Source organism: Ornithorhynchus anatinus, chromosome 16, assembly GCF_004115215.2.
Source record: "Ornithorhynchus anatinus isolate Pmale09 chromosome 16, mOrnAna1.pri.v4, whole genome shotgun sequence".
NCBI lineage: Eukaryota > Metazoa > Chordata > Mammalia > Monotremata > Ornithorhynchidae > Ornithorhynchus > Ornithorhynchus anatinus.
In genome coordinates, this window is record NC_041743.1 from 32893843 (window position 1) to 32919201 (window position 25359).

General features: G+C 43.1%; 1 protein-coding gene across 1 annotated transcript in view; it reads right to left on the reverse strand.

Annotated features, from left to right (window-relative positions):
- The window catches only part of SORCS3 (sortilin related VPS10 domain containing receptor 3), a 400591-nt gene that overhangs the window by 35864 nt on the left and 339368 nt on the right, over positions 1-25359 (reverse strand). The window contains exons 12-16 of the mRNA XM_029080272.1: positions 24607-24683; positions 23607-23698; positions 17386-17493; positions 2000-2117; positions 1190-1323 (exon numbers count right to left, since the gene is read on the reverse strand). Of these exons, the coding sequence (XP_028936105.1) occupies positions 1190-1323; positions 2000-2117; positions 17386-17493; positions 23607-23698; positions 24607-24683 (529 nt within the window). The remainder of the gene's footprint in view (positions 1-1189; positions 1324-1999; positions 2118-17385; positions 17494-23606; positions 23699-24606; positions 24684-25359) is intronic.

Consider the following 25359-nt stretch of genomic DNA (forward strand, 5'->3'; position numbering starts at 1 on the left):
CCTCGGTCACCTCATCTATACAGTGGGGATAAAATAGCCATTCTCTCTCCATCTTTGACTGTGAGCTTCGTGTGAGACAGGGACTGTGTCTGAGCTCATTTCTCTGTATCATCTCCAGTGTTGAGCACATAGTAAGCCCTTGATAAATACCATCATTACCATCACTACCCACAGGAGAAATAATTTCCAATTTATTGGCTCCTAGTTCTGCTAGATTATGAGCAAAGAACTAAATGGGAATTTGGAACAGATGTGCTAATTGGCTTCAGTTTTGAGAATATCCTTGCCCTCTCAACCTCCTGTCCTCCTTTCTTGTGCCTCTTACAAAATTTAAAGTTGAACAAATCCTAAACTTTAACTAATGGATTAATCTCGGGAGAATGGTTTAACAGGAGGTGCTATGCAAATGTCCATTCCTTGTCCTATGAACTGGAGGCAAGGATCAGAATTCAAAAGAGCTTATTAGCTTTCAGGCTTCCTGGGCAGAAAACGAATTCCCCTTGGAGACCCAAGCTGGTGAAATAGAATGTCAACTACCAGAGGGCAGGGACCTTGACTTCTGAATGAAATTCAGTAGAACAAGGAGGAAAAGCAAACTAAATTCACATTAAGTGCCAGTCAAGAGGGTTTACCAAAAAAAAAAAAAAATCAGGACTAGTTGCCCAAGAAATATTAATTGGCAATATTAATTAATTGGCAATGAAATCACGATGAGTATGCTTCTCCCAGATGGGAATTGGGGTAATATTTCTTCTGCTGGCTCAGGTCTCCCCAGTATTCCCTACAGGCAAGGTTATGTGCTTGCCTAGAGCCTTTTGCTGAAGGAAGGGAATTAATGGCTGGAACCTGAGCCCTCATTGCACCAGAGGGACCCAGGGATATTCCAACTCCAGCCCTGTTATCCTGTCACCTTCCAGTACATTCACACTCAAGGAGAAGCAACAGCTGCAGCAGCTGCTCTGAGTCCCCCCCCACTTCTACTTCTGCCTCCCTCCATGCTGCACCATCATCTGCACCAAAAATGCCTTCATCCCCATCATCCTCTTCACCTATTCCCTCCAGATCGGGAACAGCTGGATGAATTCAAATGCAGAAAGAAGAGTCACCCAAGGGACTGTGTAGCTTCGCCATCTCTTGGGGGGAATGAATGCATCCTGAGGTAAGAGAGGAAAGGAACGAAGTGACTCACCATTCAAAATCCCAGGCTGCACAAACACAGGGCTCTGAGACGATGGTGCCCGAGTAATCTCGTCCCAGGGCACACTGGGCCCCGGGCTTGCGTTTCTTGAATATCTTCCTCTCTCCCATTACACAAGGCTCCCCCTTGGAGGACAGAGTAACAGAGAATTAGAAACCATGAAGAAGGGGAAAAAGCAAACCAGATTTTGATGTGGTACCCCTGAAGTGTTGCTTTACTCTCAATCTCACTGGCCCAATTAGCAAACTGAACTCTAGATTCCTCGGAAAGAACATAATTGGGTCCACTTGTGTCTTGTGCCAACATCCTCAGGAGGAAGAAGTTCCCTAGCAGGCCGAATCCTCCTAGAGTGAAGGATCCTGAACACTGACGAGTAAAGAGGGTGGGCCGGAATATATGAACCATAATTCAGGGACTAGTAGTACTAGTTGTAAGAGTAGTAAGGAATATTTATTGAATTTCTGAGTTGGGTCCCAAGGCATTTTAGGCACTAAATGAGAAAATAACTTTGGCTAAGATGATTACATGGGGCTGAAAAAAGTGAGTTCGGGAGCCTAGATAGGCCTTGGGACTTTTGGCAAACTGAACCAACCAGAGTAAAAAAATGGTCCTTTCATTCTTATCTCAGAGGCAGGATTGACCCTCGTCCAAAGAAAGGCTTCTGAAAAGTTTGGACTGAGCCTCTAGCACCTCCTTCCCATTTGGCTAGGTAGGCTGTGGATCCATCAGATGGTCCTTCACGAGCTTTCAGGGGGCCCAAACCGTTTCTACACGTTGGGGTTAAAAGCTATCTAGTGGTACCTGATTGAGTAGGTGCCAGGTCTGGTAGTCATCTTTGTTGCACCTCCGGCTAAAGATGGCTCTGTAGTCCACTTTCACCAGCTGCCATTCAGAACGGAGGCTGAAGTGGCCGAAAACTCTAAGTATGGGAGGTGGGAAAGGGCAAGGGGGAGGGGAGGAAAAAGAGAGAGAGCCACAATTATCAAAACATTCATGTTGAAACAAAAGAATTAAAAGAGTAGTGAGAGAGAATAGCCTTTGAATGCAAAGCTAGACAAGAGGAAGACAGACTTCTGTTGTTTATCCACCTGTTCCAGAGACTGCACAGGTTGGGAACCCTACCTTTAAAGACACTGATGTCAAAATCTACATAACTTTGTATTGCTACCCCTTAAGTTCAGTAAATGGGCTTAGATAGGAGCCTGCACCCACAGTCCTACATTGACATTCTCTGCCCTTTAAATATGAAAGACAGCCTGATAAAAAAATTCATGCTTCTCTGTTAGAAAAGAAATGCACTATCTGAGTAACTATGGTAATCAATATTGACCTTTCCAAGGCCTAGAAGTGAGAGCACCTATAAATATGTGAGTGATTGATCCTTCTCAGAAAAAAATGGAGAGAGCCTGAACTTCTCTACTCTCTTCTCCAGTTATTTTCAATAGATCTATCAGGGTGATTTAAGGGAAAGCTAATCACACCAGATGACAACCAGTTGGTTGCCCAATTGAATGGCATCCATTTCAACAAAACCCAATCATATCACTGAATAGACTCCTCCTTTCCTTGTTTACTGCTTAAAGTTACTTTGTCTGCTGTGACTTTGGGCAAGCTGCTTTACTTCTCTGTGCCTCAGTTACTTCATCTCTAAAAGAGGGATTAAGACTGTGAGCCCCACATGGGACAACCTGCCTATCATGAATCTACCCCAGTGCTTAAAGCTGTGCCTGGCACATAGTAAGAGCTTAACAAATACCATAATTGTTATTATTATTACTTTAGTGACTCCAGAGACCAGATAATTCCATGGTACACTTTGTTAGCAACCAGAGAAGAGTGAAAGAACTGGGATATCATCTGTAAAATATGAAACGACCTAATATAGCTGGTGTACTGTGCTGATCTCAAAAACTGAATAGAAACAAGTGGCCTGCAGAGATCCATGGCTGAGGTCGAAAAGACCCCAGGGAAAGAGTTGGACTATCTCAACTTAAAGACAGTTTCAAGGTCAGGCAACACACACATATCTCTTGCATTTCTGTCTGCAGAGCTCTCCTACACATGATTTCCAAAAGATCCTGGAAGAGAGGAATAAAGGAGTTTACTTCTTTGGTGGTATCCTTGGTTCAGTGAATTTCACTTGACAACTGTTGTGCCATCTGGTTTTGGCCCCATGAAACAGTAAATCACAAGTTAACTTAATGCATCTCCAGTACAATAAAGACCATAGGTGGAATCAATCAATGGTATTTCCTGGACATTTGATAAAAATGACTTGAGATACTCAATTCATTCTCTTGACTGCTAATGGGGAAAGGCTCAAAGGTGAGTTGACAAGCTGGTCACTGACAGAAGTTTGGGAGCTTTTGGGAGGAGTCAGATTTCCCCCTGTCCTGAAGCTCTAGAAGATGGGGCTCATTTTGAAGATTCATGTCCAGATTCCATGGCTTAAGCCCCTTAAATTCTAGACCCAAGTAATACAAAACATAGCCTGGGGCTTCCATATCCTTTAAACTGCAGCACTCAGAAATGTGCTTCACTGACAATTTGTCTGTCTTTCCCAGCCCAAGCCTGAATGTTTTTCCGCAAGATTATTTCCAGGACCCCTTCTTGGGAGTGAATTAGTAAGGATCATGTGCCTGGAGCATCATTCTACTGTGCTCGGTATCAACCCAGCTATTCACACCACTGTGTCTGGAACTCCAGAACAGCTGATTAATCTCCTGAAAGAACTCCTCCCTCCCACCCCCACCAAAAGAGAGTAATTATGATAACTGTGCTTTTTGTTAAGCACTTACTATCTGTTCAGTACTGTACTAAGCACTAGGGTAGATACAACATAATCAGGTCCCACATGGGGTTCACAGTCTAAGAAACTGCTCTTTGCAGACCAGAGTGAAGCCATGGCCTACTGCCAGATCAGAATAAGGATGTGGGTTCTAATCCTGGCTATGCCACTTATCTGCTGTGTGACCTTGGGCTTCTCTGTACCTCAGTTACCTCATCTGTAAAATGGGGATTAAGACTGTGAGCCCCATGTGGGACAAGCGGATTACCATGTATCTACCCCAGTGCTTAGAACAGTGCTTGGCACATAGTTAAGACTTAACAAATACCATTATTATCATTATTATTATTATTATTAGATCATACAACTAGCATGCAAATCTTTCATTTGGGATTGTTATTTGTTCCAGTTCACTAGCAGTGGGGAGCTTTCTGGTTCCCGGCTTTTGTTTATTGAAATTGTGTTCTTCGTTTTCTGTTGAAGGCATCCGGAAGCTGATGGCATTTAAAAAAAAAAGTTTCTCAATTTCTTAAGAACAGCCTGCAACAAGAATAAAGAAGCTGAACAAATATAAAGAAAGAGATAAAAAATAAAGGGAAGCAATAGGTCCAAGGAACAGACGCAGGTGCTCTGACTTTCTGTTGTATGTAATGAGAAGTGCCGATTGGCCAAGGTTTAGAGTTCAGCAGGGAAGTAAAGAAGGCCTAATTGATAGATGGCAACCAGTTGCAACCTAACAGGTTCTGATCACTGGAAATGTTCATAAAACTATGGGAGCCTGCTTCCAATAAACAGAGTTCTATTTCCTTTGGACCAAAAAGCTCTTCAGCCAGTTGAAGACAATCCTCAGGGGTGGAAAGGTACCAAGGGATCCAAAGGTCAAGGACAGAGTTGTTACCAATATTGAATAATATCAGTAAGTTCCCACCAGGACACGGGACTGGACTAGGCACTCAATGAAAAAAGTTGGCTGGGCATGATTCTTGCCTGCCCTTATGCTGCTTAGACTCCATGATTGTTCCTCTACAGCAAATCAGCTGATTATCAAAATATCTCAAAAGACGGAACAAAGACAAGATATGAAATGAATTTTCGTGTCACCCTAAGCCTTTGTTTATCAGTCAGCGAGCACTCCTACTGAAGGTTAAGTACTATAGTAAGCACCTGAGAGGGCTCAACACAAGAATATCTTTCCTTCTCAGGCAGTATCTCTTAGGGGAATCTCCTTTTAAGGAATCTTTTACCATTTCTTATACCGTGTCTAGTTGGAACCAACCAGAGCCCAAGGACGACATCTAGCAATGATCACTTCTCAAAAACCCCAACCTACAAACAACAACATAGTTTCCTCCTATCAAATGCTCCCCAATTTCCTCCTCCCCTCATCACCCAGGAAATTCCAACTCCCCAGGGCAAGCTACCTGATCACACCCTAATGAGTTTGGCTTTCAATAGCTTTGTCTCTACATATCCATCATTCTAAAAAATCATCTGAAAGGATTTATTGCTGCACATTTGTTCATGACTTCTCCAGAAGCAGGAGACTGGACCTTTAGCCCACCAAGGATGTGCTTTATCATTCCACCCTTTCAGACCATTTCAGCAGGCAAGTGGCTGAGTGAGAATTAAAACCCAGGTCCTCTGACACCCAGGCCTGTGCTTTATCCAACTAGGCCATGCTGCTTCCCATTTATGACTTGACTGAATTTTACTTACCCAAGTGCTAAGTACAGTACTTCGCACTCCAAATACCCCAACTACTACTACTCATCACCAACTAATTTGGGACCGCAGCAAGCAGAATTAGATCTCTGGAACAATGCCCTATAGGAACCACTCAAAACACCCAGAAAACCTCATAGAGCAATGATAATTAGGAAAAAGCAAGGTTCCATAAAAAGGAAAAATTAGCATTCCAATGGCACACCATGTTAGCTACTCTTTAATTAAATGATTTCAAAGAAGATCTTGGTATATAATTGCTATAATTTAGATGGAAACAATACTACACTAAATGTAATTAGAGGGGTATGAACTGTATGGATGTTTTCCTCTTCACAAAAAAATAGAGCTTAGGGTCACCTGACTCAAAGGCATGGAAACTTAATTCTAAGCCTCTCAAACATCGATTCAATCTTATCATCTATTCCTTTGGTGACTAGAAATTTTCCTGCTTACATTGGTAGGAAGACAAGGTTTTGTATCAGGTTGGGGGCCGGGGAGGAAGGAAATTCTAGAATTCAAATCCCTAGAAAGCTTTCCCAAGTTTGGTCTGTAGAAACCAGGTAGAAAAGTCATCTTTAAGAAAAGGCAAGATTGAATAAGAATTGGGTCCTTTCCGCCCATCTATCCTCCTGTCTCTGCTGCCTAGAGTTCATCACCTTTATAATAATAATAATGATAATAATAATACTAGCATTTCTCCAGCACTTAGTAAGTGTCAAGTGCTGGGGCAGCTGTAAGATATAGATCAGACCTACTTCCTATCCTACAAGGGGTTCACAGCCTTTGTTGTATTGTACTCTCCCAAGTGCTTAATACAGTGTTTTGCACACAGTAAGCACTCAATAAATACGATTGAACGAATGAATGAGAAGGGAGGACAGGTATTTAAACCTCATTTTACAGATGAAGAAGCTGAGGCACACAGCATTTAAGTGACTTGCCCATGACCACCCGGCAGGCCTATGCTGAAGCCAAGATTAGAACCCAGGTCTTCTGTCTCCCAGACCTGTGCTCTTTCCCCTAGGCCACGCTGCTTTGCTGCTGCTTTCCCTCCAGCAGATGAAAATGGATCCACTACTCAGAGAAGCCTTCAGATCGCTGGACTACTCAGCAGATAAACCGGTTAGCAGCTGGGACAATGGCCTTAGAAGTGAAATGGGCATTCTGAATAGATCCCACTAGCCTCCTCGCAAACAACAGCTATTGCTCTGGGAACAGTGTCCTCACCCTGTACTTTTAAAAAAGCTCACACTGCTTTAGGAACAGTTTCAGCATTGTATGAAGCCAGTTAGTGTGTTAGGGCACCCCCTAACCAGGGCTCAGCGTGGCTCTGAGGCTGATGAAACAGGATGGGGCTCGGCCCCAGGTTCCTCCGGGCCTCTGTACTCAAGAGGCAGAAACTCAAATTCCAAAGAGGGAAAAACAAAGGCAAAGGAAGGTGGGAGAGTATTTGATGTTTCCGGAGTATACCCCCAAGAGCTTAATAGAATGTGTTCCACTCAGTAGGTGCTCAATAAAATACCATGATCACTACCAGTAACTCCATGGCATTTATTGAGCGATTACTATGTGCTGAGAACTGCACTATGTACTTGGGGAAGTAGTAATAGTATTTACTACGTGCTTTCTGTGTGCAGAGTATACTGCAATATATTTAGTAGACCTGATCCCTGCCTGCAAAGAACTTACAATCTTACTACAAAAATTTTGTCTGGGCCCATGACTGAAGCAGGCTAGAAAAATCTGCTCATGCCCCTCTCCAATGGACTAGCCAATACAGAATCTGTGGGACCATTAGATGCCTAGCAGTGCTGTAGGTTCTTGGGATGCTTAATAAAGAATTCTCACAGTTTCTGCCCTCAAGGAGATATCCTACAAATGGAGACAAGACAAAGTTGATTTATAATTATGGTATTTACATGTTCACAAGTTAAGGGGGAGGAATAGATCACCAACTGTGCTGCCAGGTCAGTGAGTGAGTGAGGATTAATCATAGAACATTTCTGTGGGGAGTGTGAGCTGCAATTTATAAGAGGACCCAAAGCTATGAGACAATATAGACTGAGCAACTTCTGCATTTAAACCCACCTCCAGGTGGGTCTTGTCCCATCAGAAGCAGGCAGGAGTTTGTCCTATAGCCAATGAATGGCTGGCAAGAACCCACTTTTCCTTCCACATCTATCCTGATGCTAAAGCAGCAGCTTAACCTGGACAGGGATCCCTTCTCCCTGTTCCGTGGGCCCGTACAAGGCCTATACTTACAGACTGGGTGAAATCAAGCCAGTATCTCACTACTCAGTCTCAGAAGACAATTTATCTGCCTCAATGGGGCATACATTAACAAGTGTAAACAATGCCCATATGTGCTTAACCAAGTACAGATTTCAAGTTACTTGGGTTAACTCCAGTGGTTTTCTCCCTCATGACTTGAATATAATGTCAGTCTGTTATGACTGCACTTTGTAGGCATCCCCAACATTTGGGATCAAAAGGGACTCTGGAGAGGCTCCTAGTTGAGAATCACAAGGAAGAAGCATGGCCTAATGGAAAGAGAATGGGCCTGGGAGTAAGGGGTCCTGGGTTCTAATCCCAGCTCCACCACTTGTGGGGTGGGTGAGCTTGGGAAAGTCACTTAACTACTCTGTGCCTCAGTTACCTCATCAGTAAAGTGAGTATTAAAGCTGTGAGTCCCATGTGGGACATGGACCATGCCCAACTCGATTAGCTCGTATCTACCCCAGCACTTAGTATAGTTCCTGGCACATAGTAAACCCTTAATAAAGATCATAAAAGAAAAGAATCACTCTTTGAAATGTATCCTTCACACTGAGTTCTGGTCTAAGCCCAGTCCCATGTAACTCTCCTCCAGGCACCTTATTACGGAAGGGATTCTGAGCTTTACAAATCATGTCTAGGGACTCCAAGAGCCTTGACTCTCTTTGCCAATTTTCTGGAGGAGAGCTGGTAGTTGGTTACTCTTAATTACTGGCCAAATAGACCTTCAAGCCATAGGTGTCAACAGAGATGTACTCCTGCCCAGACCAACCAGAGGCAGGCCTAAAGTAGTGAATTTTAAGGTGGTGGGGGGGGGGGGTTAAATTATGTCACTTAAGTCACTCTCCAAATTGAATATGATAGTACAGGCACATTTCTCAGTGGTCCCATCCCATAGCCCCTAAACCTTCCAGTTCTATAAACCCTACCACCCTCTGCTCTCAAAGGAGGTTGCTGAGAAACAGAAGGGCCCACTGGAGCACTTAGGAGATAAAGTCTCCAGTTGGCTGTAGTCTCCGGAGTCTCTGGCTGGCTATGCTCAGACTGGGGATTTGTTGAGGACTAAGACAGCAGGTACCATAAATACATCACTGCGGGCCACCATGACTAGTGCCAGAAAGGGCTTGTTCCATTTGGCCTCAAAATAATGATTTGGATTATCTTCTGTTTCAGCAAATTTGTCAACTAAGTTGCTCTGGCAGACTCTCCGCTACTGGTGGAGATCAGTTTGACGCCTGGCTCACAGGGTGAGTCTGTAGCTCCGGAAGTTATGACAACGGCCCTGATTTTGTAAATGGGGAAGAATTAGGACACAGGACCTTGAGGCCATTTTTCCAGTCGCTTTAGTATCTAAGCGCAAGAGAGTGAGTCTCCACGCTGGGCCACCAAATGGTAATTTCTTCCTATTGACACATCAGATTTATTTCTCATTCCTCAAAGTAAACAGTTAAACCTGCTGCTCATTCCGGTGAGTCACAGAATATCTCCTCTGCCACCTCCGTTCTGGACTCAGAATTAGCCATTGCTAGGAAACCACAAATCCCAACCCAATCCTTTTACCAAGGCTATGCTTCTCTCGCTGGCTGGATGACATTAATTTGAGAGCAAATTATTAGAAACCTGAAAAACAATTCTGAAACGCCTGCAGATTTATGATTAAGTCATTTCGGAAAAGGTCACCAGCGACCCCGCTATAATTAAATCTTTCATTAATTTTTAAAATACACAATAACTTACAAATGCAGTATAAATTGACCAAATGACCTTGTAAGAAATTATTTAGAGCTCTGTTTCATCATGTGTGGCTTTCAAGTAGTTCTCCTCATTTTTACTGGGCATATGGGTGAGAGTTTTCTCTTTGATCAGGACCCCTTCGCCTGTTAATTTACTAAAATCAATTCTCCTGCTCAGGAGATTGGAGGACCCCGAGTTGCTCACAGGATAGCTAAGCTTTTGATTTCTAGGTCACAGGTCAAAATTCAGCAGCCAGCATCTGACAACCACCCAATGACCATCAAGAGTTGTTCAGGTCAGATCCGGAAATAGGTCACGGGTCTGTCAGTTTCCAAATAGAAAGAGCTCCTTAACATGGAGCTCTTGGTTAAAATGGACAGTAAGGAAATGTTCTCCCTTGGTATGCCTTGGTGGGCAGTAAAACAATGAAGAGGCTCAAAGGGGGCTCAGACTGTTTGATCTGACACATCACAGTAAGTCGATTGTTTCATTTCATTTCAGTTTGCTCCGGCTGAATGACAGGATTTGATGTCCACGCTAGGCACTTACCACTCCTCTCTGCTCTAACACCTTTTGCTGATGACTCTTTTCTAGTTTGGCTTCATGTTGCCTGGGAAAGGCACCCGAACTGTAGCTTTCTTTATAGCCAAATGCAAATTCATGAGGAAAAGCACCCTGTCGAGGCTTAGCTGGGTGGCTTGATCGATTAAGCCATAATGGGCTGACCAGAAATCAACCCAAACCTTTCTTCTGAGGCTGGAATTTGAGGGTGTGAACAAAATCTGAGAGAATTAGGTCCCAGTTCTGAAGATAAGCAAATGTTAGGTATAACCTGGTGATCACTTTTTATTAGGGAGTAGATGAGATTGCCATAAAAGGAGGTCATTGACTATGGGGGAATTGGATCAAAAGTTGAAACACAGAAAGCAGAGTCTAATAGAAAAAGACAGGTACCAATAAAGAAGATTAGTGAAAAAGGAGAACTTGGATACTGACACAAATGGTGATTTGGCTAAAGGGAGGTGTTCATGGGAGATATTAGGAGGAGGAGAGAAAAAGAGCTAGCTACTAGGAAGAATAGAAAGGAGAGAAGCGAAAACAGAAGGAAGTCACAATGAAAAATGATAGGAAGAAGTTAATGTTTTCTCAAATTTAAAGGCAAGAGCTCTCTTCTGCCAACACCTATTCATTTCCCAAAAAGGAAATTCATGTCTAAATGGTTTTGAAGATGGTTATTCAATTCTTTTAGCCTGCCGGCACATAAGGGCTGACTCAGGGCTATAGCTCTAAAGTGGGGAAAGGGAATAGGAAGACAGAAACCAGGCATGACAGCAAGAGGGAGAGGGTAGGATACAAAAGGAGTGGATAAGATGCTTATGGAGTGAGATTTAATAAAGGGTAAAAGTGAAACAAAGAAGACTTTGCTTCCCTTTCTTTTAAGTGCCCTTAAGCTCCCTTCCCAAGATAGCTGCACATTCATTATGACACTTCTTAACACTATCTCCCAGAATTCATGTTTGTCATGACTTGGAAAAGGTGCACAGGGGAGGGAGAGAAATAGCCTCACTAGAACTAAGAACTGGTGAGCTGTGACTATGGTTTTAAAACCCCAGGTGTATATTATGTCAACAAAGAGCATTATGGATACAGCACAGGAGTGTAGAAAAGCGAGTCTCCCCTCCTACTGCGTAGTTTGTTCAGTGCTGGGAATGAATGTGGTAGGGGGGAATCTCACCCCACAGTATTGTCAATCTAAGCCCTTTCTACATTAATGGAGCCACTGTTGAAAAATGGCCATTCAACTGCCCTACAACATAAGGGCAATGAGCTGGTGGGAAAGCTAAAGTGAGGACAAATTACATAAAATGGCATCTCTGAGTTAGCACGTGATGCCAAGTGTAATTCATCAGAACACTTAACTACTAGGTAGTTACCCGCGGATTGGATAATTATTGGAATGGTTACTTGGGCAAAGTGAAATCAATTTCTTCCAAAAATCAAGAGGGATACAAAAACAGACCGAGTGGGATTTTGGCATTTTTTTCTATCAACACTCTGTGACATAGCCATTAATATCTAAACAATGTATTGAAACCAAAGGTTGAAATTATTTTTCTTGCTAACTTTCATTGCAAAATTTGCTGAATAATAAGTATGTGCCTGCTGCCTCTAACTTTCTTTTTTCCCCATTACTGGAGTCTACAATTTTTTAAAGGAAATGATACTTCCCCTATCCATAACGAACAGCTAACTCAGTTCTTTTTTCAGACTATCAAAGTTAGAGTTCACAATCACCTAAATTAGTACTCTAATACCTGCTTACTTGAGTCCTTCCCAGAAGTATCCCCCTGATTCCAAGCATTCAAGTCATTCCCAGCTGTCCCCTCAAGAACTTCTTAATTTATCTAAATTTTCCTCATTCTGTTCTTTAGTCCTGATATTAGTCCAGGGGAAAAGGTGAAGTTCTTAAGAAGCAGCATGGCCTCATGCAAAGAGCATATGCCCGGGAGTCAGAAGGCCTGTTTTCGAATCCCAGATCTGTCAATTGCTTGCTATGTGATCTTGGAAAAGTTACTTCACTTATCTGTCCCTCGGGCAACTCATCTGTAAAATGGAGCTTAGATCATCTATCCTCCAACTATAAGCCCTATGAGGGACAGGGACTGTATCCAATCTGATAAACTTGACACACAGTAAGCACTTAAATACCATTAAAGAAATGAAACTAGAATATATAAATTCTTCTCCCAGGCCTGCAAATAGGGGAATGCCTGCAGGGGTTATGCCACAAGTGGTGAAGATTTCTGACCAAAGTACCACCCATGGCATTCTGCAAGATATATTAATGAGCGGGTGGTATTTGTTAAGCCAATCACTGTGCTAAGTGCTAAGGTAGATATAAGACAAACATAGTCTCTGTCCCACATGGGGCCCACAAACTACGGGGGAGAAAGAACTGGTATTTAATTCCCACTTATGAGAAACTTAATAGTCATCATCGAGTTTACTGATATGGAGAAATCATAATAGTTTAAAGGATGGCAGCAAAAACAGTAAGAATTTTGCATGCCTTGGAGCTGGGGTCTGTCTGTTTTTTCCCCCTCCACCAACTGCATTTGATAATTATAATAATGATGGCATTTCTTAAGCTATATGCCAAGCACTGTTCTAAGCAATGGGGGGATACAAGGTTATCAGGTTGTCCCACATGAGGCTCACAGTCTTAATCCCCATTTCTCAGATGAGGTAACTGAGCAACAGAGAAGTTAAGTGACTTGCCCAAAGTCACACAGCTGACAAGTGGCGGAGCCAGGATTAGATCCCATGACCTCTGACTCCCAAGCCCGAGCTCTTTCCACTGAGCCACGCTGCTTCTGTATTTCTCACAAAGAGTCAGAGAGGGAGCTTTCGAAGACATTGATTTCTTCAGAACATTGGCCTTGTGGCCCGCCACACCCTTCCAAATTGACTCAAATATTTACTGAAGGGGTAATAAGGGCGGAATCCATCAACTCTGAACAGAAATCACCTTAAAGAATTCTACTGTTAAGCACCTCTGTGAGAGATCTTGCCCTTCTGTGAAACTGCCAGTCGATATTCTAAAAATGCTATGGTGTAACTTGCAAAATACTATTATTCAATACAGTATAGCCAAAAAGAAACCTTGCAGGAAAGAAATCCACAGACACTCTGGAAAATGCTTTGTAATTATGGTAGCTAAGTCTCTAAAAGGAGCAATGTTGCTTATTCCCTGGAGGGAAGTAATGAACACAACCATTGTAGATATTATGTTGCATTAAAAAATGATCTAGGATTGCATGTGCTTACTGTATCTTCTTGGGGAAGCAACATTGTTAAAATGTTAAATTGTTAAAATCAAGATTGTTAAAATCAAGCCCCAGTCAATGATGATTACAATGCTTGAAATCAAATGACTACTCACATTATAGAAAAAAATATCTCATTTGGGCAGGGATGAAGGTAGGCCCAGCGAACGGGATAAGTCAGAGGGAGAGGTGAGGGTTAGAATTTGGTTTGGACTAATTTTAAGAATTACAATTTAGGCCTGGGGTCAGGTGTCAATAGCTGGTAAGCAGGGAGGCCTAATGGAAAGAGCAGGGGCCTTGGAGTCAGAGGACTTGGGGTCTAATTCCAGTTGTGCAATTGCTTGCTGTGTGACCTTGGGCAAGTCACTTGATTTCTCTGTGCCTGTCTCCTCAACTGTAAAATGGGGATTCAATACCTGTTCTCCCTCCTACTTAGACTGTGTGCCCCATAAGGGACCAGGACTGTGTCCAACCTAAGCAACCTGTACCTAACCCAGCTATTTGAACAGTGTTTGATGTATAGTCAGTGCTAAACATACACCTTAAAAAAATTGGTTATCTAATAGCAAGGGGGATCCTTTCTTGAAGAGCCCTGAGCAAAGGATAGCTTAGGTGGCAGTTCTCATGCCTTGTCTGACACCTCACTCAGCCTGTTCACACGACTGGTAATAGATGAGAAGTTCAGGGTTTCCATGTGGGCAGCTTGTGCGTTCCATTTCATTAAAAGGCTTTGGGGTAGGGGAGCATTTTAGCTGAATTTTCACAAAAGTCTTCAGGAATCCACTTCTGACCTGTTGACCCTTCTCAACAGGCTGGGAATTGCCACTGAACGACTTTGAGACAGTCATCCAAGAACTTCTCTTTGCTGATGACTATGTTCTGGTGGCCTACAACCAAGATGAGTAGCTAATGATAAACTCTTTCATGCTCTGCACTACAGCTTTAGTCTGACAATTCAATAAAAGCAGCTGGTTATGGACCACTCAGTATCAGAGAAATCCTACACACTGGTGCCACCAATGTACTAACATCAAATGGCAAGATTATGAACAACAAAGTCCAAAAATATTAGACTGTTCATGGACCCTGAGGCAACTCTCATGGTAACTCAGTTTTGTTAGATGGGCCCTGCAAATAGTATGGAAGGTGGTAGGATATGCAAGCAGCTGTTCTACACTAAATTGAAATAGAGCAGTTGCAAGTGAAAAGGACAAAAATGAACATTTTAAAGACATAGTCTCGAATACTCTCAAACAGTACAGTTGGACAGAAAATTGCTGGTAAAACTGGCAGTCAAGAAGAGCATCCTGACATGTGGCAATTAGGAGATGTTTTCTCTCCTTGAGCAGGAGCTTTGGAGCATTACAAAAAACAAGAGGCAGATTCGAGAGACATTGTAAATAGGAAAGATATTCATGGGGCAAAGGACCAACTTAATCAATCCATCAATGGCATTTACTGAGGACTTACTCTGTGCAGAGCACTGTACTAAGCACTTGGGAGTGTTAGTGCAGTTGATAGACATAATCTCTGCACTCAAGGAGTTTACAGTCTAGTGGGAAAAGAGCTTAAAGTGTAGGAAAAAAATATTTTAAATGGCAGATACTGTCCTACATTTCCTAAATGTATCTGAAAGATATGCTCCATGACTCCAGACCAACCAACCTTATGTCTTTTTCTTTTTGGTGGCTATTGAGCACTTACTGTGTGCAGAGCACTGTACTAAGTGGTTGGAAAAGTACAATACAATACATAGATCCAGTCCCTGCCCACAGGGAACTTACAGTCTAGAGGACCAACCTATGACAGGCTTTATTTCTTTAGCATTTCAGGTGGGGGGAATTAGAGAAATGGGAACATGGCCATGCTGTCCTGTTGATTAACTCAAGAGATGACCCTGCTGCTTCACTGGATTCATGGAATCATGACAAGAACATCTGAAACTGCAATCATCTTACCTTCCCTTTGTTATTTTAATTGCTTTCCCTAGTGCACACCCAGAATACTAGCACAAGGACCAAAGGTTTAAGCAAATAAACCTCTGGTCCAGCCTAAGGAATACTAAAAACAAACGATCGATACAATTGACTATTGTTAATTTTCGGGTTAGCAGATTTAAGAATTATTAGACTTCATAAATTCTGAATAGAAAATTCTCGCAGGAAGGTAAGGCCTCTGGATGCCAGTCCTCTCTGACAGACTTTACCTTCACACACTGTGGAATGGAGTGTCAGTTGTGCAGCCACCCACAACTTTACAGCCCCAACCATTCGCACAGATCTGGTCTCACCATCAATTGTATCATCCGATTCCGATTCCTCTTAACAAAAATAATACTTCAACCGAAGAGTCAAAGAGTTAAGAGGTGCACAAGATTTTTGATGAATTCATTCCATTTCACATAGCTGGGAAATGACAAACAAAAACAAATACCAACTCATCCTTCTAGAAATATATTTTAACTTCAACTGGATCCTCTCATACCCATCTTGATCTGCTCAGCCCAATTTGTCCAAAAGAAGAAATGACTAAAAATTGATATTAGAAAAACATTGCGTCTTTTCCATGATGTCCTAAAGAAAAAGAATCAATATACAGACGGGTATATAGCCTTTAAGGAAAAACCCAAGGGAAACCTAAAATAATTACAAATGAAGGTCTATTTAGTTTTGCCTGCCAAATAAGAGGAAGGGAAGGGATAAAATGAATTCTTCCAGCAATGTTCTGATGCGTATGGGCCAGATGCACGAAGTCAAAGTAGCTGAGGTAAAAACTTAGGTAATCAAGATTAAACAATCCACTTGGCATGAAATCCTCTGGAAATCCTAGGACCTAGAGAGCATAGGAATCACAGAGGGAACACACATTTTACCAAACTTAAAACCTCCAGGCAACTCAGATGAGTGGAGAAGTGATCCATTAACCTTCAATCCTGTTAACCATAAAACTAGGGGACTACTTTTTACATCTACATCCTCAAAAATTCATACATACTGAGAACCCCCACATTAGAAATAGACTTAATGGTTTGAAAGTTCCATTGCCATATAGTTCTTCTGAAATGGGATAGCACAGGTTAAACAGTTACGGTTCTGTTGACTGCTTAGAGTGGGCCTTCTAGAAGTTTGTCCATGTGGCCACCAACTCCCCTCACCTCCACTGGTCTCACAGATATATGCTCAACCAATTGAGAGCAGTGACACTCTCCAACTGAGTATTATATTCTATTTTACGGAGTCATGGCAGCACTGTAGCCTCCAGCCCATTATGGAATCCCAGAATTTCTCACCCCTTAGCACCTCTCCACAACCAGCCCCTGAACAATAAGCATGTTTCGGGTTCAAGGAAATTCCAATCCTTAAAATACTGTGAATTTCTTGGCCAAATCTGGACTTTCTCTGGGGCAGGTAAGACTCCGGCCTGACCTCAAAACTCCTTTTGTTCAACTCCGGCATAAGAGCTCTCTAAGAGGGTTTGGAAAACCCATTTGGGGAAAAATCCACACTGGTTACAGTGTGCCTTTGTCTATCCAGAAGAGAGCAGAAAAGCACACAATTCAGAGAAGCAGTGTAGCCTAGTGGATAAAGAATTGACCTGTCTGCTGTGTGACTTTGGGCAAGTTACTCAAGTTCTCTGTGTCTCAGTTACCTCATCCTTAAAATGGGGATTAAGACTGTGAGCCTCATGTGGGACGTGGTCTGTGTCCAACCTGATTGTTTTGTATCTACCACAGCACTAAGTACAGCGCCAGAAACACACTACGTGCTTAACAAATACCATAAAAATAATAATCAAAAAATTGAAACTACCACTACCTCTTATTTCTCAGTGGTACTCACGTCATTATCTGGGTTTCCACCCCTGGCTCCACCAAGGACCCATCCACAAACAGCGGAGACGTTGTGAAGCCATATTTACTCCAGGAATTTCCTTCATCAAAACTGACCCTGGGGTCAAAACAAAAACATGAACAGGTCTGAAAAGGAACACGTGTGAGTAGAATCATTTTGTAGCTATTTTCCAGATGATAGAAATCTTCCTGTGCGCCCTGTGCTTTGGCCATTTGGATTATCAGCAGGCATTAATCTTACCACCTCCCTGTAGTGCTATGAGATTTGATCCAAAATGCATTTCCTGGATCAGCCTGGAGCCGTGTTGGAGTGCAGAAAATGTTTCAACATAATGGAATTCTACCACCAGTCCAAAGAAGGTGCATCCATAGAGCAAAGCATTCAAAACACCCAGCCTGGAACTATGGCCTCAGTTCAGAGCAGAATCAATCTGATCCATTTTATTCCAACACAGATCTTCTAGACTGTGATCCTCATAGATTTTGAGCCCGTTGAGGAACAGGGTCCATATCGAATATGGATACTCTTTCCCAGGGTTTGGTACAGTGCCCTGCACAAAGTAAGCACTTAATAAATACTATTACTACTATGTGTAGAACCTGTAAAACTGACATGGAAGGTGATAATTGGCTGAGGCTGACTAGGAAATCAGCTAGGATGTACCACCCTCTTAGTTCTTCCTGAGCATCAGAACCATCTGATCAATCAACTGTATTTATTGAATGTTTACTGTCTGCAGAGCACTATACTAAAGCCTTGGGAGAGTATACTATAACAATCAACCATTAAATCAATCAATCGTATTCACTAAGCACTTGGGGAAGTAGGATATAACAGAGTTGGTAAACAGGTACCCTGCCCTCAAGGACCTTACAGTGTAGAGGAGGCTGATTAAATCCCACCGACCTGTGAAGTAGTGGGAGGACGAAGAAGCGTTTGCCACTTTTAGAGACTTGCCCCTATGTCTCTCCCATTTTAGCTCACTTTTTTCTTCCCTTCCTTTTCACCTTCCCTTCCTTTTCACCTTCCCTTCCTTTTCACCTTCCCTTCATTCTCATCCCAAACCCTCCACCCCCTACTCTCTTCTTTAGTCATTGTTATTAACCACCCTGGGCCTCCACATTTCTGATGAACTGCTGACATCTTTTTCTCTTTCCTACTTTCATGCGATTGACCTCCTTTAAGCTTTAAACTTCATGTTGATATTCCCTCCGACACCTCCCCCTCAGCCATCTGAAGATGCCAGAGAAGCAGCGTGGCTTAGTGGAAAGAGCGTGGGCTTGGGACTGAGAGGACGTGTCTTCTAATCCCGGCTCTGCCACTTGTGTACTGTGTGACCCTGGGCAAGCCACTTAACTTCTCTGTGCCTCAGTTACTTCATCTGTAAAATGGGGATTAAGACTGTGAGTCCCACGTGGGACAACCTGATTACCTTGTATCTACCCCAGAGCTTAGAAGAGTGCTTGGCATGTAGCGAGTGCTTAACAAATACCATAATAATAATAATAATTAATCTGTCTCTTTCCATTTCTAACCTTCGTTGACCTCTGACTTCACCCCATTTCAGCCACACATCAGCATGATCTCAGTCAAGGTATCTTTCCTTCTCTATACAAAGCTTAATCTCTAAACACATCAACACCCACCTGCCATTATCTGATCCGATCTGCTACCTGATTCTCATACTCTCTCCACCGGATTTAGACCTCACTCCTCACTATGACCCTAGAGGCTGGATCCTCTTCCCCCGTCTCAGGCACTCACACCCCTCCAGGACCCACTTCTGACTTGCCCATCCCTCAACTCTGCCCTCTCCACCCAACTCAACGATTTTGCCCCTCATCCCTCCATCACTCTCATACCAACGATTCCTAAACTCTGGTTCATCCCAGCCAGTCCACTTACTTGAACTCCTGCACTCATGCAGATGAGCACAGCTGGCGGAAATCCAAACACTGGGACGACTTCCACCCTTTCAAATTACTTCTCATCTGTTATTCAGCACTCGCTGAATAAATTGCACGTACTTATTTTCTAATTTAGATATTCAATTATTTGTTCAGCTGTTTCATCCTGATGTGCTTGAACTGCTTCCTGCATTATACTTGTTCTTCCACTGGCTTTCGCTATCTGTAAATGATTTGTTTGCCTTCCCTTTTAGATGGTTATTTTGAGGGCTGGGTGCATGTGTCTTGCTACTGTTGTGCTCTCTCAGGTGCTTGGTACAATGCCAAATACTCAATAGGAAATCAATAAATATCATTGATGGGTTCACTGATTCTTCCTCCTTCCTCCCCTAACCCGTCATCCCACTCCCTGTGACACCCATCCCAGTGACCCCCCTTCTGCTTCATTTGCCTTGAACTAAAGCCACGATTTTGCTCGCTACAAAAGGACTAAGAGCCACCTTGAACAACCACTAGTCTCCAAAACTATCATTCTTACTCTTTCTTTTTTTCTCCTCTCTTTAAAAATCACGTAAAACAAAACTGAGTTCCGTTCTCGGCATAAGCAACCGGGTTGCCACCGACAACATTTTTTGCCCTTAGAGTACTCCTGGAGTTGTGTCTGCAAATGAAAAGCAAACAGCCTCCCATAAAAGTTTATTGGTTCCTAAATTATCAGGTTCAGTCTTGACTTTTAAGGACTCGGTCATTTCAGCCTTTGGCTTAATGGATGCCTGCACTGTGAATGCAGCCCAGTAATCCCCTGGTCTGGAGAGAAGGGAGAAAATTCAATTGCTTTTCTTGGGAAGCGGGCTTCTTGTTTTAGAAGCGAATAGGAAGGCTCCAGTGTTAGAGAACATCTTCCCGTTCACAAACCCCAAAATGGGACCTCAAATGTCCATAAGAAGGATTCCTTCACAGTACAATGGGCAACTTGGAAGTCATTAACTAGTTAATCCTTACAGCCTGGTCAACCAGGGAATGAGCCTCCTTTGCCAGGCATGCCTTTCAGAAGAGCCAAAAGACCCTCATAATCAGAAGCCAACTCGGGGTGGCATCCCCCACCAAGTTCTCAGACGTACACACTTGGCTGCTTCCTAGATTAATGCATCACAAAACTAGAAACAATTTATAATACTTTGCAGTCCACCAGTGCTCCAATGAGGAATAGGAATTAATCCTAGTTACAAACACCTCCCATGCAACTAAGTCCCCTCCTGGCTCCCACCACTGAAATCAATTTCTTAAATTTCATTTTGAAGGGTTGTCTAGCGGAATTAATCTGAAGGGATCAATTGTGAAGGACTTCGATAACCGGGGGGCTGGGTTTCTTGGAGGGTTTTTTAATTTAGATTATTCAAATCTCAGAGTGGGGGCCAGGAATAACGGAAAGGTTTGATAGGTGGAGGTTTGGGTTATGTGACCATTTTGCGAGGCAAGAGGATTTACTGTAATGACTACTTCTAGGAACAACCATTTCTGCATGTTTTCTAAGGACACAAAATATAGTGGAAGCTAGAAAAAAATTCTCAACAGGTTCAGTCTTAAAATAAACCCCAACTTGAATAGAATCACTTTGATTCAGTTCTGTTTCTTCCTACTTATGGGGAGTTGTTTAATAACATCATTTGTAGCAAGCCTTAGACATTTCTCAGGGGACGGAAATAGACACGTAATCAGGGTGGGGGAGGGGGAATTTGAGGGGAACTGGAGGACAGTTTGAGTCAATCTAATCCATTCCCTGTCCATGATAAACTGTATCCTCCAAATGTAATCCATGAGTGGGGCAGGGGCTAAAAGTAATAATGACTGTATTTATGAAAAGCACAGTACGTGTCAAGCCTCAGGTTAAGTACAAGATAATCAGATCAGAGAGTCCCTGATCCACCCAGGACTCAGGTATAAGATATAAGAAGAACATGAAGAACATGAATCTTCTCTCCAGCTACTGTTAAGGAAACTGAGTCACGGAGAGGTTAAATAACTTGCCCAAGAACACGCAGTAGGCCAGTGACACTGAGACCCAGATTTCCAGGTGTGTACAGGGGAAGTGGGTGACATGGAGGATTTTCTTCTAGGTCTATAACTTCTCTCCTCCCTCAAATCATTCTCCTCCTCACCCAACCAGCACCATGTGGGTTGTCACTGTTTTGTCCTCCCCTAGTTGCCGGGAACAACTGGGGAGTCAGCATCCTCTGGATAGAGATATAATAATAATAATAATAATAATAATAATGATGGTATCAAAAACGCTTACTATGTGCCAAGCATTATATTAAGCGCTAGGGAGGATAGGAGCAAATCAGATGGGACACAGTCCCTGTCCCACGTGGGGCTCACAGTCCCTATCCCCATTTTACAGATGAGGTAACTGCGGCACAGAAAAGTGAAGTGACTTGCCCCAGGTCACACTGCAGACATGTGCTGGAGTCAGAATTAGAACCCATGACCTTCTGACTCCCAGGCTCATGTTCTCTTTACTTTGCCAGGATGCTTCTAAAGTATATGTCCTCCAAGTAAGATTGCCACTAAACCATCCCCTAAACCATCCCCGGGACACCTGACTCTGTTTTTCACTAACTCCAGGCGGGAGGCGGCTCCCTAATTCACTTAATATGTGCAAACGCTCACTTGACTGTCCCAGTCAAAAGAGCTCCATGCGTGAAATCACTCTGGCTGGGGCCAATGCCTAGGTCTGTCCTTTTGGTTCCCTTTCCGACCTGAAATGGGGAAATGTTTCAAAACTCTGTGGCGGCGGTCTTTTGGGAGCCCTCAACAACTGGGGGTGCTCACCAATCTGCCCCTACTGGGGTAGTGATGTCTCTCTGCTGGTCCCTTTCAAGTTGCCAGGGCCTGAGTGAATTTCTGCAGGGGCATGAAAATGAAATGGGCCAGTTGCTATTTCCATCTCAATCTCCAGGTCCATTCCACTGCAAAACGAAGGTAATGTCTTCGCTACTGTTAAGCAACAAAGGTTTAAGCAGACCCTAATTTCTCCGACAGATTAGACACAGTCTGTGCATTACCATGTCATTCTTCATCACGATGGTACATTTCCCTCAACCCACTGTACATTTCACCATGACGCTTTTAAAATACAAAGGTAAAGCTTTACCGAAAAATCACCTGCAAAAGCACTTATCCTTCAGTATCTATTTACCTAAATGCACATATTCACAGATGGACCTATTCATTTGGACGTTGTTTTGCTTTCGTGCTTATCTAGCAACCTATCATTTCAATTTGTGGAAAACAGCACGCTTTATTAGCTGAGCTAAAGTTTCCTCGGCTTTTCAATTATAAACTCCTATTTTCTCTGGGAGGTAACAGCTATTTTCTAAATCTGAGAATCACTCTGTCACTATACGTGTGTGTAGGTCTATAACGGTAGAAATGCTGTTCCTCTCTCTCTGCCTCTCTCTTCCATATACAATGCAAATAAAAGGTCAGTACTGTCAAGGTCCACAGTACTACAGTACAGACGTCTGGAAGATTTATTAGCCTTTAGAAATGAACGGATTGTAAAGCACCTTGAGGGCAGAGGCTTACCATGCCAAAGAAGTTTTCTGCCCACAGAAGGCATGCAATAACTGCCATTGATTGATTTAGAAATGATTAACCCTATGCAGCTTGAGAGGGCATGAACCCAGGCTCCCCAAAGCCGGCTGGGGCTACTCGGGGACAGAACATTTTAGCTTAGTGGAAAGAGCATGAGCCTGGGAGTTGAGGTCGTGGGTTCTAACCCCGGCTCTGCAACTTATCAGCTGTGTGACTTTGAGCAAATCATATAACTTCCCTGTGCCTCATCTGTAAAATGGGGATTGAAACTGTGAACACCACGTTGGACTACCTGATTACCTTGTATCTACCCCAGTGCTTAGAACAGTGCTTGGCACATAGTAAGCGCTTAACAAATACCATAATAATAATTAAATAGCACAGGCCTAGGAGTCAGAAGGACCTAGGTTCTAATCCAGGGTCCACCACTTGTCTGCTGTGTGACCTTGGGTAATTTACTTCATTTCTCTGTGCCTCAGTTACTGCATCGGTAAAAGGAGAATTAAGGCTGTGAGTCCCATGTGGGACACGGGCTGTGTCCAACCTAATTAACTGGTATCTACCCCAACGCTTAGAGAAGTGCCTGGCACATAGTTAGCGTTTAACAAATACCACAAAAGAAAAAAAAATGGTCGGCTAAGCTTTCAGATGCAAAGAAGACAACCACACCATTCTCAACCCCCCAGGAAAAAGTAATCTCCTTACCACAGATGCCTGACAGGCATGGAGGTATGCTTCATTGCCACAAGGGCTCCACCCCAGTCTAGGAACCAGACATTGTACTCTTCATCAAAGATCTGAAAACAAGGAGGAGACATCCCTGTTATGAGCCCACAAGAAGGGAGGGAAACTGAGCCATCTGGAAACAAGCTTGGACTCAATGTCCTCACCCAAATTCATTCACTCAATAGTATTTATTGAGCGCTTACTATGTGCAGAGCACTGCACTAAGTGCTTGGAATGTACAAATCGGTAACAGAGAGAGACAGTCCCTGCCCTTTGACGGGCTTACAGTCTAATCGGGGGAGACAGACAGACAAGAACAATAGCAATAAATGGAATCAAGGGGAAGAACATCTCATTAAAACAATAGCAAATAAATAGAATCAAGGTGATGTATATCTCATTAACAAAATAAATAGGGTAATGAAGATATATACAGTTGAGCGGACGAGTACAGTCCTGAGGGGATGGGACGGGAGAGGGGGAGGAGCAGAGAGAAAGGGGGGAGAAGAGGGTTTAGCTGCGCAGAGGTGAAGGGGGGTAGAGGGAGCAGAGGGAAAAGGGGAGCTCAGTCTGGGAAGGCCTCTTGGAGGAGGTGAGCTTTAAATAGGGTTTTGAAGAGAGGAAGAGAATTAGTTTGGCGGATGGAAGCTCTATGCAGAGACCTCAGATTCAACTCAGCCAAATGCTCCATGAAGGTTGCCAAAGGTGCTATTCTGTATTCTTCATTCACAGCTCTCCCTCCCACCCTTCTCTAGCTAGAGATACTACTGTCTTAAAGTGCAAAATGGTCTACAGCAAGGGAGTTATTTGGATTCATTTGCCAGCAAAATTGTCTAAGTGTGCAAAACATGATAAAAGCAGGTGGATGTAGTGGGCAGGTTTAGAGATATTCCCCCAGTCAAAAGCAACCTGATGGCCAGGTTTATTTTCCAGAATTAGCCCATCTCTTCCTTTTTCCATTCCCGATCCATCCAGTTACCTGTCTCCACGTGTTTCCCCCATCGGAGGACACGAACATGCCAATGTCAGTGTATGAGAGCTCGGTGCCAATGTTGCCTGTAACACACAAGCAGATCATTGTTAAACGTCAGGTGTTTTCAAGAGTAAGCATGCTGTAGGAAGAGGTCAGAGAATGGCTCCGTTAAATGGCTCCGTCTCTCGTTTTACTCTTCCAAGTCTTAATATTTCAACCCACCCTAGCAGGAGAAAAAATGGAAGTCATTCTTGGTAAAGTCCTCAATTGCAAAGAGCTGAAAAGGATAGTTAAAGTTTTGTAAAAAGCCATTCCTCTAGGGAATTAAACTGGTAGCTAGACTGGGTACACCATTTTAAATATGTTTAAATGTATTTTCTGCTTAGTTGGCACATGAGTGCTCGCTTCTCAGGGGTGGGTTCCATTTCTCTTCCACACTCTCTACTCTAAACCCACAGTGACTACTATAGTGTCATTTGCCCTAGTTACCTATTGGGGATAAGAGTTTAAGTTTTGGACTGATCTTGACCTAGCACAAATGAACTCTCACCTAGAAATACCTTCATTTCACTCGCTCTGTGCCCTTCTACATCCCCTTCCTCTCCTCTTTCTTGCTGTCCTCGAGCCCTTGAAGCATGGAGACTTGGAGGTGAGAGGGACTTCTTTTAAAATAGGATTTTTGAAGCATTTACTATGTGCCAGGCACTGTACTAAATGCTGGGGTAGATACAAACTAATCAGGATGGACACAAACTAATC